We start from the raw sequence: 11,499 nt of genomic DNA, 5'->3' as shown, positions 1-11,499 counted from the left end.
CCAGGAAAGAAAAGGCTATGTAACTTGCCCACCGTCCCAGAGCTTTTCCGTGAAGCTCTGATTTGAACCCAGGAGTTCTGAATCAAGCCCATGTTCTAAAGTATAATGTTCTTTTTTTTTTTTTTAATGTTCTCTTAAAGAGCAATAAGCCGAACTCCCCTGACACTAGGAGACACTCAGTGGACATATGTCCCCTGACTCCTACAGGGGCAGACAGGCACGTTAACAAGAGCCTTGCAGCCAGCCCTATGCCCAGCCGGTGGCCGCCACGCAAGGCCCAGGAACCCCCAACACAGGTCGGGTAACTCCTGCCCGATATCCACGTACCATCTAATTTGGATGATTGAAAACATTCTAACTAGGTTAAAGGGCTACCTGTTGATGATCTTCAGTGATGAAACCTCAACCTAATTCAGTAACCACTTAAGAAGGCTTAACGTTGAGATCCGTTGAGAGGAGATGCCCAAGTCACCAAAAAGATGGTCACATTCTTTATCTTTGATTCATCTAAGAAATAGTCCAGTAGGCTTTTTTCCTATTTACAAATTTGCGTTTCTAGAATCGGTGGTGTTGTTAGCAGTCAGCTTTGACTCTTCAGATGAGTTCACCCTGTAAAGACGTTGGCGGATTCCCAGCGGAATGGCTTCAAGCTTTCTCACGAAGCTGAGAGTGGCAAGCACGCCGGCGTGTATTTTTGTGCACCATCGTCAGGCACCAATATTAAACTCAATACAGTCATGAGGAATTCAGCTCAGGCGCTCTTACGCCAGAGGGCTCCCTTGGAGTTCCAAGATCTCAGACCCATCTTTCTCTTCCTTCTCAATTTCAGGTTTATTTGGCAAAGGACTTAAGAAAACAAAATCTTGCACATCTCCACATTCTGGGCGGTGGTCCTTCCCAAGCTCTTAAAACACCTTAGCCCAGAACAATCTTCTTCCCCCCAGTGGCTTCTCAGTGCATCTGATCCCTGACCCCGGTGACTTCGAGGAACCCAATCTGGGAAGATAAACCTGGTCTCGGACTGGCTTGGTGACTCAGAGGAGTGTCGGATAAAGATGACCCCAAGACTCTCAAAGAACATGTGCCCAACCCCCAGTGACCTGGACTCCAGGGAACGCTTGGGCCAGCCTCAGACAATACTGGGAACTGTGCACTTTTGAACCCACTCAGCCCTTTGGTGAGGCCTGCGGATGGCCTGGGGCCAGGTGGGCAGAGATGCACCTCTGCTGGGGCAATCTGAAGAGGTGTGATGGGCACGTTCCCATTACCTGGGTTCACAGCTCTGAGTCTTCCCAGGTTGCAGCTGCAACCTGAGAATGAAAAATGACCAAGACTCATTTTCTCATGGGTCGGGCCAGTAGAGATGTTACAAATCCCAGAGCAGGATTGTAAATGTGTCTGTTTATTTTTCCTGAAGCCAGTGAAAGACCATCTTGATGCTGTCACTCTTCAAAATTTAGAAACCACAGAAGACATTTTGAGTTACATTATTACTTTATTTTCCTTTTTTTAAATGTAGCATTAAAATCAACCAACATACAGATATTCCTACGGCTCCTTACACATTTTATTCTATCTAAAGTTAAGTATTTTAGCTATGAGATGACAAAAATCATCCCATTAAAATGGCAACACTTCTGAAAAATGGGTTTCATATTTACTGATGAGAAATTGACTCCCCATCTACCCCCGCAAAAACTCCTTCAGTCCAGAGCTGCAGAAAGACAGTTCACATCCATGACTAACATGTGGGACCCATACAGAGAGGGCTCCAAAACAACAAGCTATGGGGTTAAACTTCTGTGACAAGCAACTCCTTTATTTGTACAGAATACGAATACAGAAGAAAAGCATCATTCTCCTTTTAGCCCTTCTATTAGTGTGTTTTACCTCCACCCAAGTTACTGCGTACCAAGCGGCTATGAATAGTAAAAACCAACTGATTTTAAGTCCCTGAAATGCATGCAACTTAAAATTCTCTAAAGCACACAATCAGTTCCCAGTCTCCAGGGCTGATTTTTTATTTAGTGGAGACTATGGTGCTGCTGGGTTAGCATCTGTGTCTGTCGTGCTGCTGGCGTTTGGAGCTGCTGCTTCTTTGGCTTCTGGCTGCTGGGTTTCAGTATTGGGATCTTCTCCATTTCCAGCACTTTTCTTGCTCTTGTCTGCTGTCACCGCACCCATCTCCATGATTTCCTGAAGTGGCTGATCGGTTTCAAGGGAGCTGGGCTGGAGTTCATAAACCTGGACTTGACCTGGGACATCTATTGCTTTCTGTTCAAGTTTTTCCAGGATGGTCTGAACCTTCCTGACGCCATCTCTCCTGGCCTGGCGGACATCAGCTCGTCCTTCTGGGTCTACCGAATCCAGGGCCAGTAGCTCTTTGGTCAAATACTCTTCTATCATCAGGTACTTTTTGTCTGTCTTCTTGCCTTCAAAGTTATCCACAGCCTGCTCCAGCCCTTGCACCTTCTCCAAGATGGCTTCTACTTTCAGCACACCTGGATGTTTTGGGGGTACCTCAGCTTCTCCGGGTTTTGGGGGTGTGGCTTCTGCAGGGGCAGGGCTGGGGGCTGCTCTCTCTTCTGCAGCCACGTTCTTGGGGGGAGAGGGGACAGCAGAAGGGGCCGGGCTGGGAGGACAAGGCACCGCAGCAGAGGGAACCTTTACTTCCACTTTCTCAGAGGGAGGCAGGGGCTTATGCGAAACAGGTTGAGAATCCACCTCTTTGCGGATCACTTGAATCGGGATGTGTCCAGGAGGGAGATCTGGTCCAGCTGGGCCTGGCTTGCTTTCTGGTTTGTTTTCAGGTTGGGGAATAGGCGAAGGTTCTCGATGGGTCATGGGTTGCTGAGAAAAGGCAAGGACACAGAGATAGTTTTAATAACTGGCTGAGAGTCACAGGCAGTTGTTTGTAGCTAGTACTGACTAGAAGAAAACAGAAATGACTTTTTTTTTTTTTTTTTTTTTTGGCCGTGGCTCACGGGCCCAGCCACTCCGCGGCATGTGGATCTTCCCGGACCGGGACACGAACCCGTGTCCCCTGCATCGGCAGGCGGACCCTCAACCACTGCGCCACCAGGGAAGCCCCAGAAATGACTTTTTTAAAGTTTAATAGTATAAGAGAGATTTTCAAAGTCAGCCAAACCTGTTACAAAATTAAAATATGATATTCATCATGTATGTGACCAAACCATTGTTATGCTTCCATTCGTTAACCTTGGTCTCTTGGTCTGTCATCTCTCACTGAAATTTTCTGGAGATGGTATTCTTACGGCAATGAAAAGAAAACCAATATAATTTTCAAAAATGAAAATACCAAAAACTCATGCTGACGGCTGAGTTACTTTACCTCAAAGCAAAGTCCTGGGTGACTCAGACTTTCAGCTGGTGGAGCCATGGAGTAATAATGGCCACTTGCCCCCCTTCATTACCCTGTGTGACAGTCTCCACTCAGGGTGTGGCCTTCCCATCTCCTGTTTCAGAAAAGTTATAATCGTCTTTTTTTTTTTTTAAAACCTATGACAGCCTTGTGGTTTCTGCCCAGACTGATGTATTTTTTGAGAATAAGCAAGATGCTGAAAATGGGTAACGCAGTAAGAATTCTGCCTGGACACATTTGTGCCAGAGCTAACATTCAGCAGTGCAGAATCTCTGTATTGACTACATTGGCTACAGAGGCTGAGATACTCTTTAATATGACTATAAGCTATAGCGATATTTTAAAAAATTAACTATGCTTGAAACAGAAACATCTTGGTTCACCTAGCATTTAAGTGAACATCTAAAACCCCTTTAAAAATCTCACACACTGATTTTATCAACTGGGAAATAGGAGTTGGACTACATTATTGCTAAAGCACTCCATATTAAAAACACTAAATCCCACCATAATGTTCAGTTAGGTCAAATCTCTGCAAGCCTCTAAAAAGGGATTTCTAAACAAGCTATAAAGGGAGGCCACTACAAACAAATAAGATTAAGTGGAAATAGGATTAAATATTGTGTCACCAATTATAGAAAATATTGATAATGTGGGAAAGATATGAGAGGAAACATCTCCAGCTTTGCAAATGGGCACTTCTTTCCCATTTGAAAGGATTACTGAGTCTGAGTAAGGATCTGATGGACGCTTGGCTGTTTGAACACCAGTAGCCTCCCTTTCCATCAAATCTCTTCTGCCAACCAGAAATGCTTAACTTTGGCCCTTAGCACTCATGAACCAGCCACACGCCTCTTCTTGGGTTTTAAAACAATGGCTGAGTAAGTGACTTTGGAAACACTTAAGAGGGGGTGCCCTATGGCTTGTACTCTTCAAAAATGTCAAGGTCATGAAAGCAGAGAAAGACTGAGAAACTGTTTTCCAGATTAAAGGAGACTAAAGGGAAACGACATCTGCATGCAGTGCTCATGATTCTAGATTAGATCGTGGAACAGGAGGAAGTTGCTGTAAAGAATATCTGAAAATGGACGGTGTATGAGACAACAATGCTTTAAGGACCTTAAACTTCCTGCATCTGATAATTCTACTGTGGGTATGAATGAGAAGGTCGCTCTCTTAGGAAAATATTTGCTGACATATTTAGGGGTACTGGACATGATATTTACAATTAAACCTCAAACAAAAAATATAGATAATATACGGAGAGAGGAAAAAAATGACAAAGCAAATGTAGCAAAATGTTAACAGTGAATATGGGTGAATCTTTGCTTTCATGACCTTCATATATACTGGACTTCTCTTCTGTAAGGTTGAAATCATTTCCAAATAAAAAAGCAAAAAAACAAACAAACAAAAACAATAAAAGGAGCTGTTCTGTTTGAGGGCCCTGAACAGTGTCACCATCTGTAGCAAGAAGATACCCTGCATTTGTTTACAGGGCACTTTCCTTTTAAAAACTGTGACCAAGGGATTTCCCTGGTGGTGCAGTGGTTAAGAATCCGGCTGCCAATGCAGAGGACATGGGTTCAAGCCCTGGTCCGGGAAGATCCCACATGCCACGGAGCAACGAAGCCCGTGCGCCACAACTACTGAGCCTGCGATCTAGAGCCCGCGAGCCACAACTACTGAGCCCACGCACCACAGCTACTGAAGCCCGTGCGCCTAGAGCCCGTGCTCCACTACAAGAGAAGCCACCGCAGTGAGAAGCCCGTGCATCGCAATGAAGAGTAGCCCCCGCTCGCCGCAACTAGAGAAAGCCCGCGTGCGGCAACAAAGACCCAACACAGCCATAAATAAATGAATAAATGTAAAATGTAAAATCAGGGCACCTGCACAGAGCTCCTCAGGCCCTGGAGAGATGCTGCCCCAGCTAGTCTGCCAACACCGACTCCCATACCTGAGGCCTGTCGACCACGGTTTGCACGCGGAGGGACGGCGGGGGGTGCACCGGCGTGCTGCTTCTGGCTGGAGAGCCCTCCCGGCTGGACGCACCCCGGACGGGTGACCGGAACGGGGACGCCGCCCACATGGTCCGGGGCTCCCAGTCATCGCCCTGGATCTTGTGGTACACAGGCTGGTGGGTCTGGTATTCGCCCTGCTGAGCTGGGTAGTGGGTCTTCTGGGCTTGGTGGAAGGAGGGCTGGGCTGCCGGCCGGGTGACATTCTGCTCATGTATCACAGGGATGGAGATGTAGCCCCGGGGGAGCTGGTGACTGCCCAGGCTGCTCCTGCCAGAGGAGGAGGGCAGGCTGGCCGAGGAGGACGAGGATGAGCAGTCCGAGGCAGCCGGAGACTGGGATCGCTGCAAGACGCAAAGGGTAGATGCACAGCCCCGTGAACCAGCCGCTGTCTGGCCCTCCGACTCTGTCCCCCTTATGCGCCTGCTCTGGGCAGCAGGTTTAATATGACCTCCCGTCTGTAAGCCTTTCCATTTTCCAAATGTAGTGTTAAGACTGGGAGCTCAGGAGTCAAGAGGCCTGGGCTCAAATTCTTAACAGCTCAATAGCTTTAGGAGCCGCGTTTAAAATACAGAAAAGAGTAACCCCTCCCTCACTGGGCTGACTTGACAATTCGGTAAAATAATCTGTGCGTGTGTCCCAGCCCCAGTGCCACACACAGGAAGCACTCGCTACATTTTATTTATTGTTGTCACTTCATTTCCTCTTTCCGTAACTCTTTTCCTGCTTATCCACAGAGAACTCAGCTGGGCCCTGGGAACTGTGTCCCCTGTGTGGACCGAGGCAGGCCAGGCCCCCTTCCCTTCCCGACCACCTACTTTCTATTCTAGAAAATCAGAAGGGTGTTTCTCCAGCTGGCTTCTAAGGGCCCTGCTAGCTTAAATTTGTTACGGTTTCTCTGACTGATACGTCACTTTTGATTTTTACAACAAAAACATTACAAATTCAGGTACCGCTTCTCCAGGGAAGGGAAAAGAGCCTCCTGGTGTCCGACATTAACTATGATTTTTCACCCCCGGAGCAAGCATTTGTGCTCAAGAGCAGTGCAGGAGACACGATGGGATGGTGTGCAGACAGGAACACCAAAAGGGCTTACGGCTCAGTATTCCTACTGGGGTCCACCGGCCTTCAAATCTCAGCTAAGAACTGGATTAAGAACTATTCTTTAGACATCAGTGCAAGAAGTGTGGGCTTCAGGCTTAAAGCCTGAAAAGCAGCTGCCTTCCTGACTCCTAATTTTACATTTCCTTTTAAACTGTGGACACTGTAAGGGCAGGTATGCGGTCTCATTTTCACGTCAGTATAGCTCCAAGCAGTTAATACTTACCTGTGAACACTGAACTGAATGAAATACCACAGAGCATCTCTGCATTTCTGATATAGAAAGCTCGGTGGGTGTACGGGGCATCGCATGAGGAGCCAGAAGGCCAGGCTTCCAGTCCCAGCGACGCCACTTCCAACTTTATGATTTTGGACCAAGCTGTTTACCCTTCTGAGCCCCAATTCCTTAACTACCAAAATAAACCATGATCCCTGCCCACCTGAAAAACCAACCTGTGAAACGCTGGGGGGACGCAGGGCTGTCGTGCAAGCCATCTTTGTTGGGTGACCTCTGACGCTGCAGGCCAGGCCCAGATGCCCCGCATCTCACCAGGCGTTGCCCTGGGCACCGCATCAGGGTCTGGGGCAGCCTAGGAAGCACAAAACCCGGCACCCCGGGTCGCACCCCACGGGCCCGCGAGCCAAGCCTCTCCTTACCTCAGGTCCATGGGAGGCTGGGGGCTGGGCCGCCGCTACCGCTACCGCCTGTCCACACTGTTTATCTGGCTGGGTGGCTTCCGCCACTCCCCGCAGAGGTGACTGGGGCCTCTGCGGGGCTGCCGGGGCTACCTCGGTTTGGAAGCGCTGCGTCCCAGGCTGGGGGTAGGTGAAGACAGGATGTGGCTGCCGGCTCTGGGCACCTTCGTGGAGGACGGGGATGGGAATGTAGCCTGGCCGGAGCCGGGGGTACACGGCGTGGCCTTCCCTGGTGGGCAGCGGCCTGGAGCCCTCCCTCGAAGGCCCGTTTGCAGAGGATGCGGTTTCCTAAAATAAAGAGAAACACAGACCTGTTAGAAACTGGGAAGGAGACAGCCCCGAAGAGGAGCAAGCACGGCGCCGAGCGCTCCGACCTTCCAGGGTGACCCTGGGTCCCACGGTGCCAGCCAGGGCAGTTGAGCGCAGAAAGTGTGGGCGCCTCCGCTGACCCCCCACTTCTTCCAGACGCCCCCTCCCCTACTGAAGCCGCTGTATGCGCAGCAGTTTAAGAATCAGAAGCATCCAGAGGAAGCAGGGGAGCCAAGGTATCCGTTGAGCACAAGAGAAGTCCCAGTTTCCCAAACTGGTAAGACAGGTTTCTTTTCTGGGTGACACGGGCAGCAGTGCGTATAGGAGAGTCACTGACCGCCTCCCAAATCTTCAGACCCAGATCAGAAGGTGCGAGGAGCATTCAATTCCAACTCCCTAGGCCACAGCCAGCTTCTCTGCTTTCTAAAAGGTCCTCATGTCTCCTAGCGATACAGACTCGTGCTGGACCCCAACGCAGGCCACAGCTTGGAAACCTGCCTCCTCAGGAATATTTTCAGAACAAGCTGCGAGAAAGGGAGATACACAAGGAATGCAGAAGCAGCACAGGATGAGAACAAAACCCGGGGATTAATTGTGCTGGTCTTGTGATGCCAACAAAGCTTGCTCGGCGAGGAGCGGCTGGGTCTCTCTCATGTCCTCTCACGAAGTTCTCCCTTCAGCGGCCTGGCTATTTTGGGACCCTTGAGAAGGCCAAGTTCCAGATGTACCACAGAGAAAGATCTTGTTTCAGACAACAAGGCTGGCCCGTCACTCACCGGGCAATGTCACTTCTCACCAAGCAGAGGCTGGGCAGCTGAAACCAGGGACCCCCACGGCTTCCAGTCCTGGCGATCTCCTGAGTGCGAGAGGGTCCTCTTACAGAGGAGGGGGCTAAGGATTTGTGCCACTCACCCACAGCCGTGTGGGTGAACCATGAAGAAGGAGCGTGATCCTTCCTCACGAGGCAACCCTCCGAACTGCAAACGAACGCCAAAAGCTGAGGGTCTAGGAGCTTCAGGGTATAATTCCCAGTGGGGCAAAACTGGTCACAAGTAGGGAAAGCGGAGGGCTGACCCTGGAACTTAGCCCTTTCAGACCCGTGAACTGCTTGCTTCCTGCAGAGCCCCGCCCCAGAGGGCCTCCAGCACGAAGGAGAGGCAAGGGTGTTGCCATGTCCTTGGGGACGCCAGCAGACAGGCATTCTCAGATTAGAATACCCACGTGCTCAGGGCAGCGGCATTATTTTAGCCTGCTTAACTCAGGTCACCCAAGAGCAGGGAGTGGGTCCAGGCCTCACATTCAGAACCAAATTCCTGCCATGAGAGGGACACCGAAAGGGAGGCAGCAAGAGGGACCGAAGAAACGCCGTGCTGCCCGGTGCTGACTCACAACAGGCCGTCCGGGCATTTTCTCCACGCACCGGGCACCTTCCTTCCAGCCTGGAGCAGGGGCCTGGACAAGTGCCGGGGCATCGTCTCTGCGGGCTTCCTCCTGGCCACGCACAAAAGCAGAGCTGAGCAGTCAGCAGCCCTCACCCGCTGACTGGCCCCTGGTGAACGTCCTACTCCCGAGTTGCCTGGTACCATGGGATTACCAAACCAGCGAGGCACGATCCCTGCCAGCTGGGGGCTGCATGAAACAAACAGGAAGCAAAACTACCTGGAAAGCACAGGAGGCCCTGCGGATGGGGGACCGCCTGGGCTTTTCTAGTAGGAGGGGGCTTTCCTAGAGAGGATGCAAGTTCATTCTTACCTCTGTTAGTAACAGTTCTTTCATCTGGGGTAATTCTCTTAACCTCAGTGAGCCTTAATCCCCTTTTCTAGAAAATAAGCTAGCAACACCCACTTCATAGGACTGTCGTGAGGTTTTACGAGAGCACGTCAAGAGGGATGCCCCCCCCCAAAAAAAAAACAAAACAAGAGGGATGCTGGGAAGGCCAAAAGGCAGGTGAATTCCCCCCCTAAACAGGCCCATGATTATGCTCCTCAGACCCCAAAGTGTCAGAGGAATCAAAGCTGAAGGACGAAGTTAACTGGTGGTGACCAGAGTGGAACGGTGACTGCACCTGGAGAAAACGGAGTCGTCTGGGAAGGAACCTTCGGAGGAGATGGAAACGTTCTCCATCTTTCTCTGGGTGGTGGTAAGCGGGTGAACATCCGTGTCGAAGTCTCTCACACCGTACACTTCCCTGGGACCCCCACACCGCCCCTCCCCTGCCACATTCCACCCACACTGTCCAGACCGAACAGGTGAGGGCTGTCACCCCCAGCATCGCCGCACAGCCGGCTGCTGGCTGGGCCTCCACCTCAGACCCTCCTGGGGCCTGGAAACCGTACAGAGGCCTGGCTGAGGCTTGCCTGCTCCTGGGGGGAGCCCCCGGATCCAGAAGGTACTGGAGCGGGCCTGCCACGAGTTGTGCTTTTTATGCATCTCCCTGGGTATATTTTGTGCCTCAACTGAAAGAGAAAAGGGAAGAAAAAGGAAGGAAGAAGGGAAGGCGGGCGGGAGAGCAGTTCCGCCTGCCCCAGGGGCTGCGACAGCGGAGCCAATACCTGACCTGGTCTTGGGAGTGGTGCCACGTCCGGGTCAGTGGAGGGAGCATGTGGTCACCGCAGGCAGGGCTTGGGGTGTCAGGGGCCCAAGTTGGAAGGCAGGGTGGCTACGGGAAGCCCGGAGGCTGCTTTCCTACAGTCCTGAGGTCCGCACTCCTGGTTCCGTGTGAATTAACGACCCATTTATGCCATTTGATAAAAACCCACACATCTCTCATGATGGCCTCTGAAAGAAGGCGGGCTCCTTTGCCACTGTGGCGGGGGCTTTGTTTAGAAAACACTGCTTTAGGTAAGTTAAAAAGACCACCTCACTTCTACAGAATAGAAAACTAACACTTCTACGTGAATAATTTAAACCGAAGATGAAACACCCACCCACAACAAGGTCTGCACCAGATGCTGACACCACCTCTGTTTCTACTCTCCTCTCATCAGGGCCCTGTCAACAGCAAATGCTTCAGTTTTACTAACCAAAAAGCACTGCCCAAAAGCGTTAAATTGCCCTTCCTCTCTTCTGTGGTGTTTTCATCACAGTCTAGTTAAAAAAAAAAAAAAAAAAGACGTTATTTTTTTCAAAGGAAAAAGTTTGGTTTTTTTTTTTTGGCCACGCCGCGCAGCATGTAGGATCAAACCCACGCCCCCTGCATTGGAAGGGCGGAGTCTTAACCGCTGGACCTCCAGGGAAGTCCAAGAAAAAAGTTTTTAAAATGTTTAACATTTATAATTCTCCTAGAATACGACTAGAACATGTCTCCTCAGTCCCATAAGAAGTGTTCTCGAGTTCAAGCCCAAGCCTACTGGTTATACCAACCGGCATCTTTCATAGAAGAAAGGCACTACCTGCCCCACCCTGACTTCACTGGGAACTGGGGACTCCGTCTCCTGGGGGTTACACTTCTGTGTGACCCCGTGATAGGGACGGGGTGCCATCACAGTCACCAAGCAGATGACGGCCAGCCCTGCCTCCTCATCACCACCTGCCTTAGCTCCCTAAGGAGCAGTGATGGCATTACAGGGAGTGTTTTCCAATCAGCTCAGCTCATTTTCCTTATCTGTGGGCAGAGCCATCAGGAATAAATACATACGAAACCCAATTAGGAAACAAGAGCCTGACTTCCACTGCTTATCTCACTGCACTAATTTATGAAATGAACTGCTTCATGATTCTTCTTTGTGCATTGCATTAAAATCCTCTGCGGGTGCCAAACAACTCCATGAAAAGGCCGGGATAAAAAGCAGGGAAAACTACCTCAGGTGAGCCAAAGCCTGCCCTATGGAGTACAAGATATTATTACCAGACAAGCCTGGGGCCAGGTTCTGAGCTTGGATGAGCCCGTGGCTCACACAGGTCTTGTTTGCTTAAGAGCACAACTAAACGGCTTCCCTGGTGGCGCAGTGGTTGAGAGTCCACCTGCCGATGCAGGGGACACGGGTTCGTGCC

At 50.4% G+C, this 11,499-nt stretch overlaps 1 protein-coding gene across 2 annotated transcripts in view; it reads right to left on the bottom strand.

Annotated features, from left to right (window-relative positions):
- Nucleotides 1–1,475: 1,475 nt before the first annotated feature.
- Nucleotides 1,476–11,499, bottom strand: part of BAG3 (BAG cochaperone 3) — a 22,200-nt gene continuing 12,176 nt past the window's right edge. Inside the window, exons 1-4 of one of the 2 annotated variants that reach the window (XM_028485778.2) lie at nucleotides 7,844–8,034; nucleotides 7,159–7,485; nucleotides 5,340–5,744; nucleotides 1,476–2,850 (exon numbers count right to left, since the gene is read on the bottom strand). In XM_028485778.2, the coding sequence (XP_028341579.1) occupies nucleotides 2,035–2,850; nucleotides 5,340–5,744; nucleotides 7,159–7,485; nucleotides 7,844–7,888 (1,593 nt within the window). In that variant the 5' untranslated portion in view covers nucleotides 7,889–8,034 and the 3' untranslated portion in view covers nucleotides 1,476–2,034. Of the gene's footprint in view, nucleotides 2,851–5,339; nucleotides 5,745–7,158; nucleotides 7,486–7,843; nucleotides 8,035–11,499 lie in introns of those variants that run through there. The other variant, XM_024121395.3, reaches the window with a different exon arrangement.

The sequence above is a fragment of the Physeter macrocephalus genome, unplaced genomic scaffold, assembly GCF_002837175.3.
Source record: "Physeter macrocephalus isolate SW-GA unplaced genomic scaffold, ASM283717v5 random_570, whole genome shotgun sequence".
Lineage (NCBI taxonomy): Eukaryota > Metazoa > Chordata > Mammalia > Artiodactyla > Physeteridae > Physeter > Physeter macrocephalus.
This window is presented reverse-complemented; position numbering and strand designations above follow the sequence as displayed.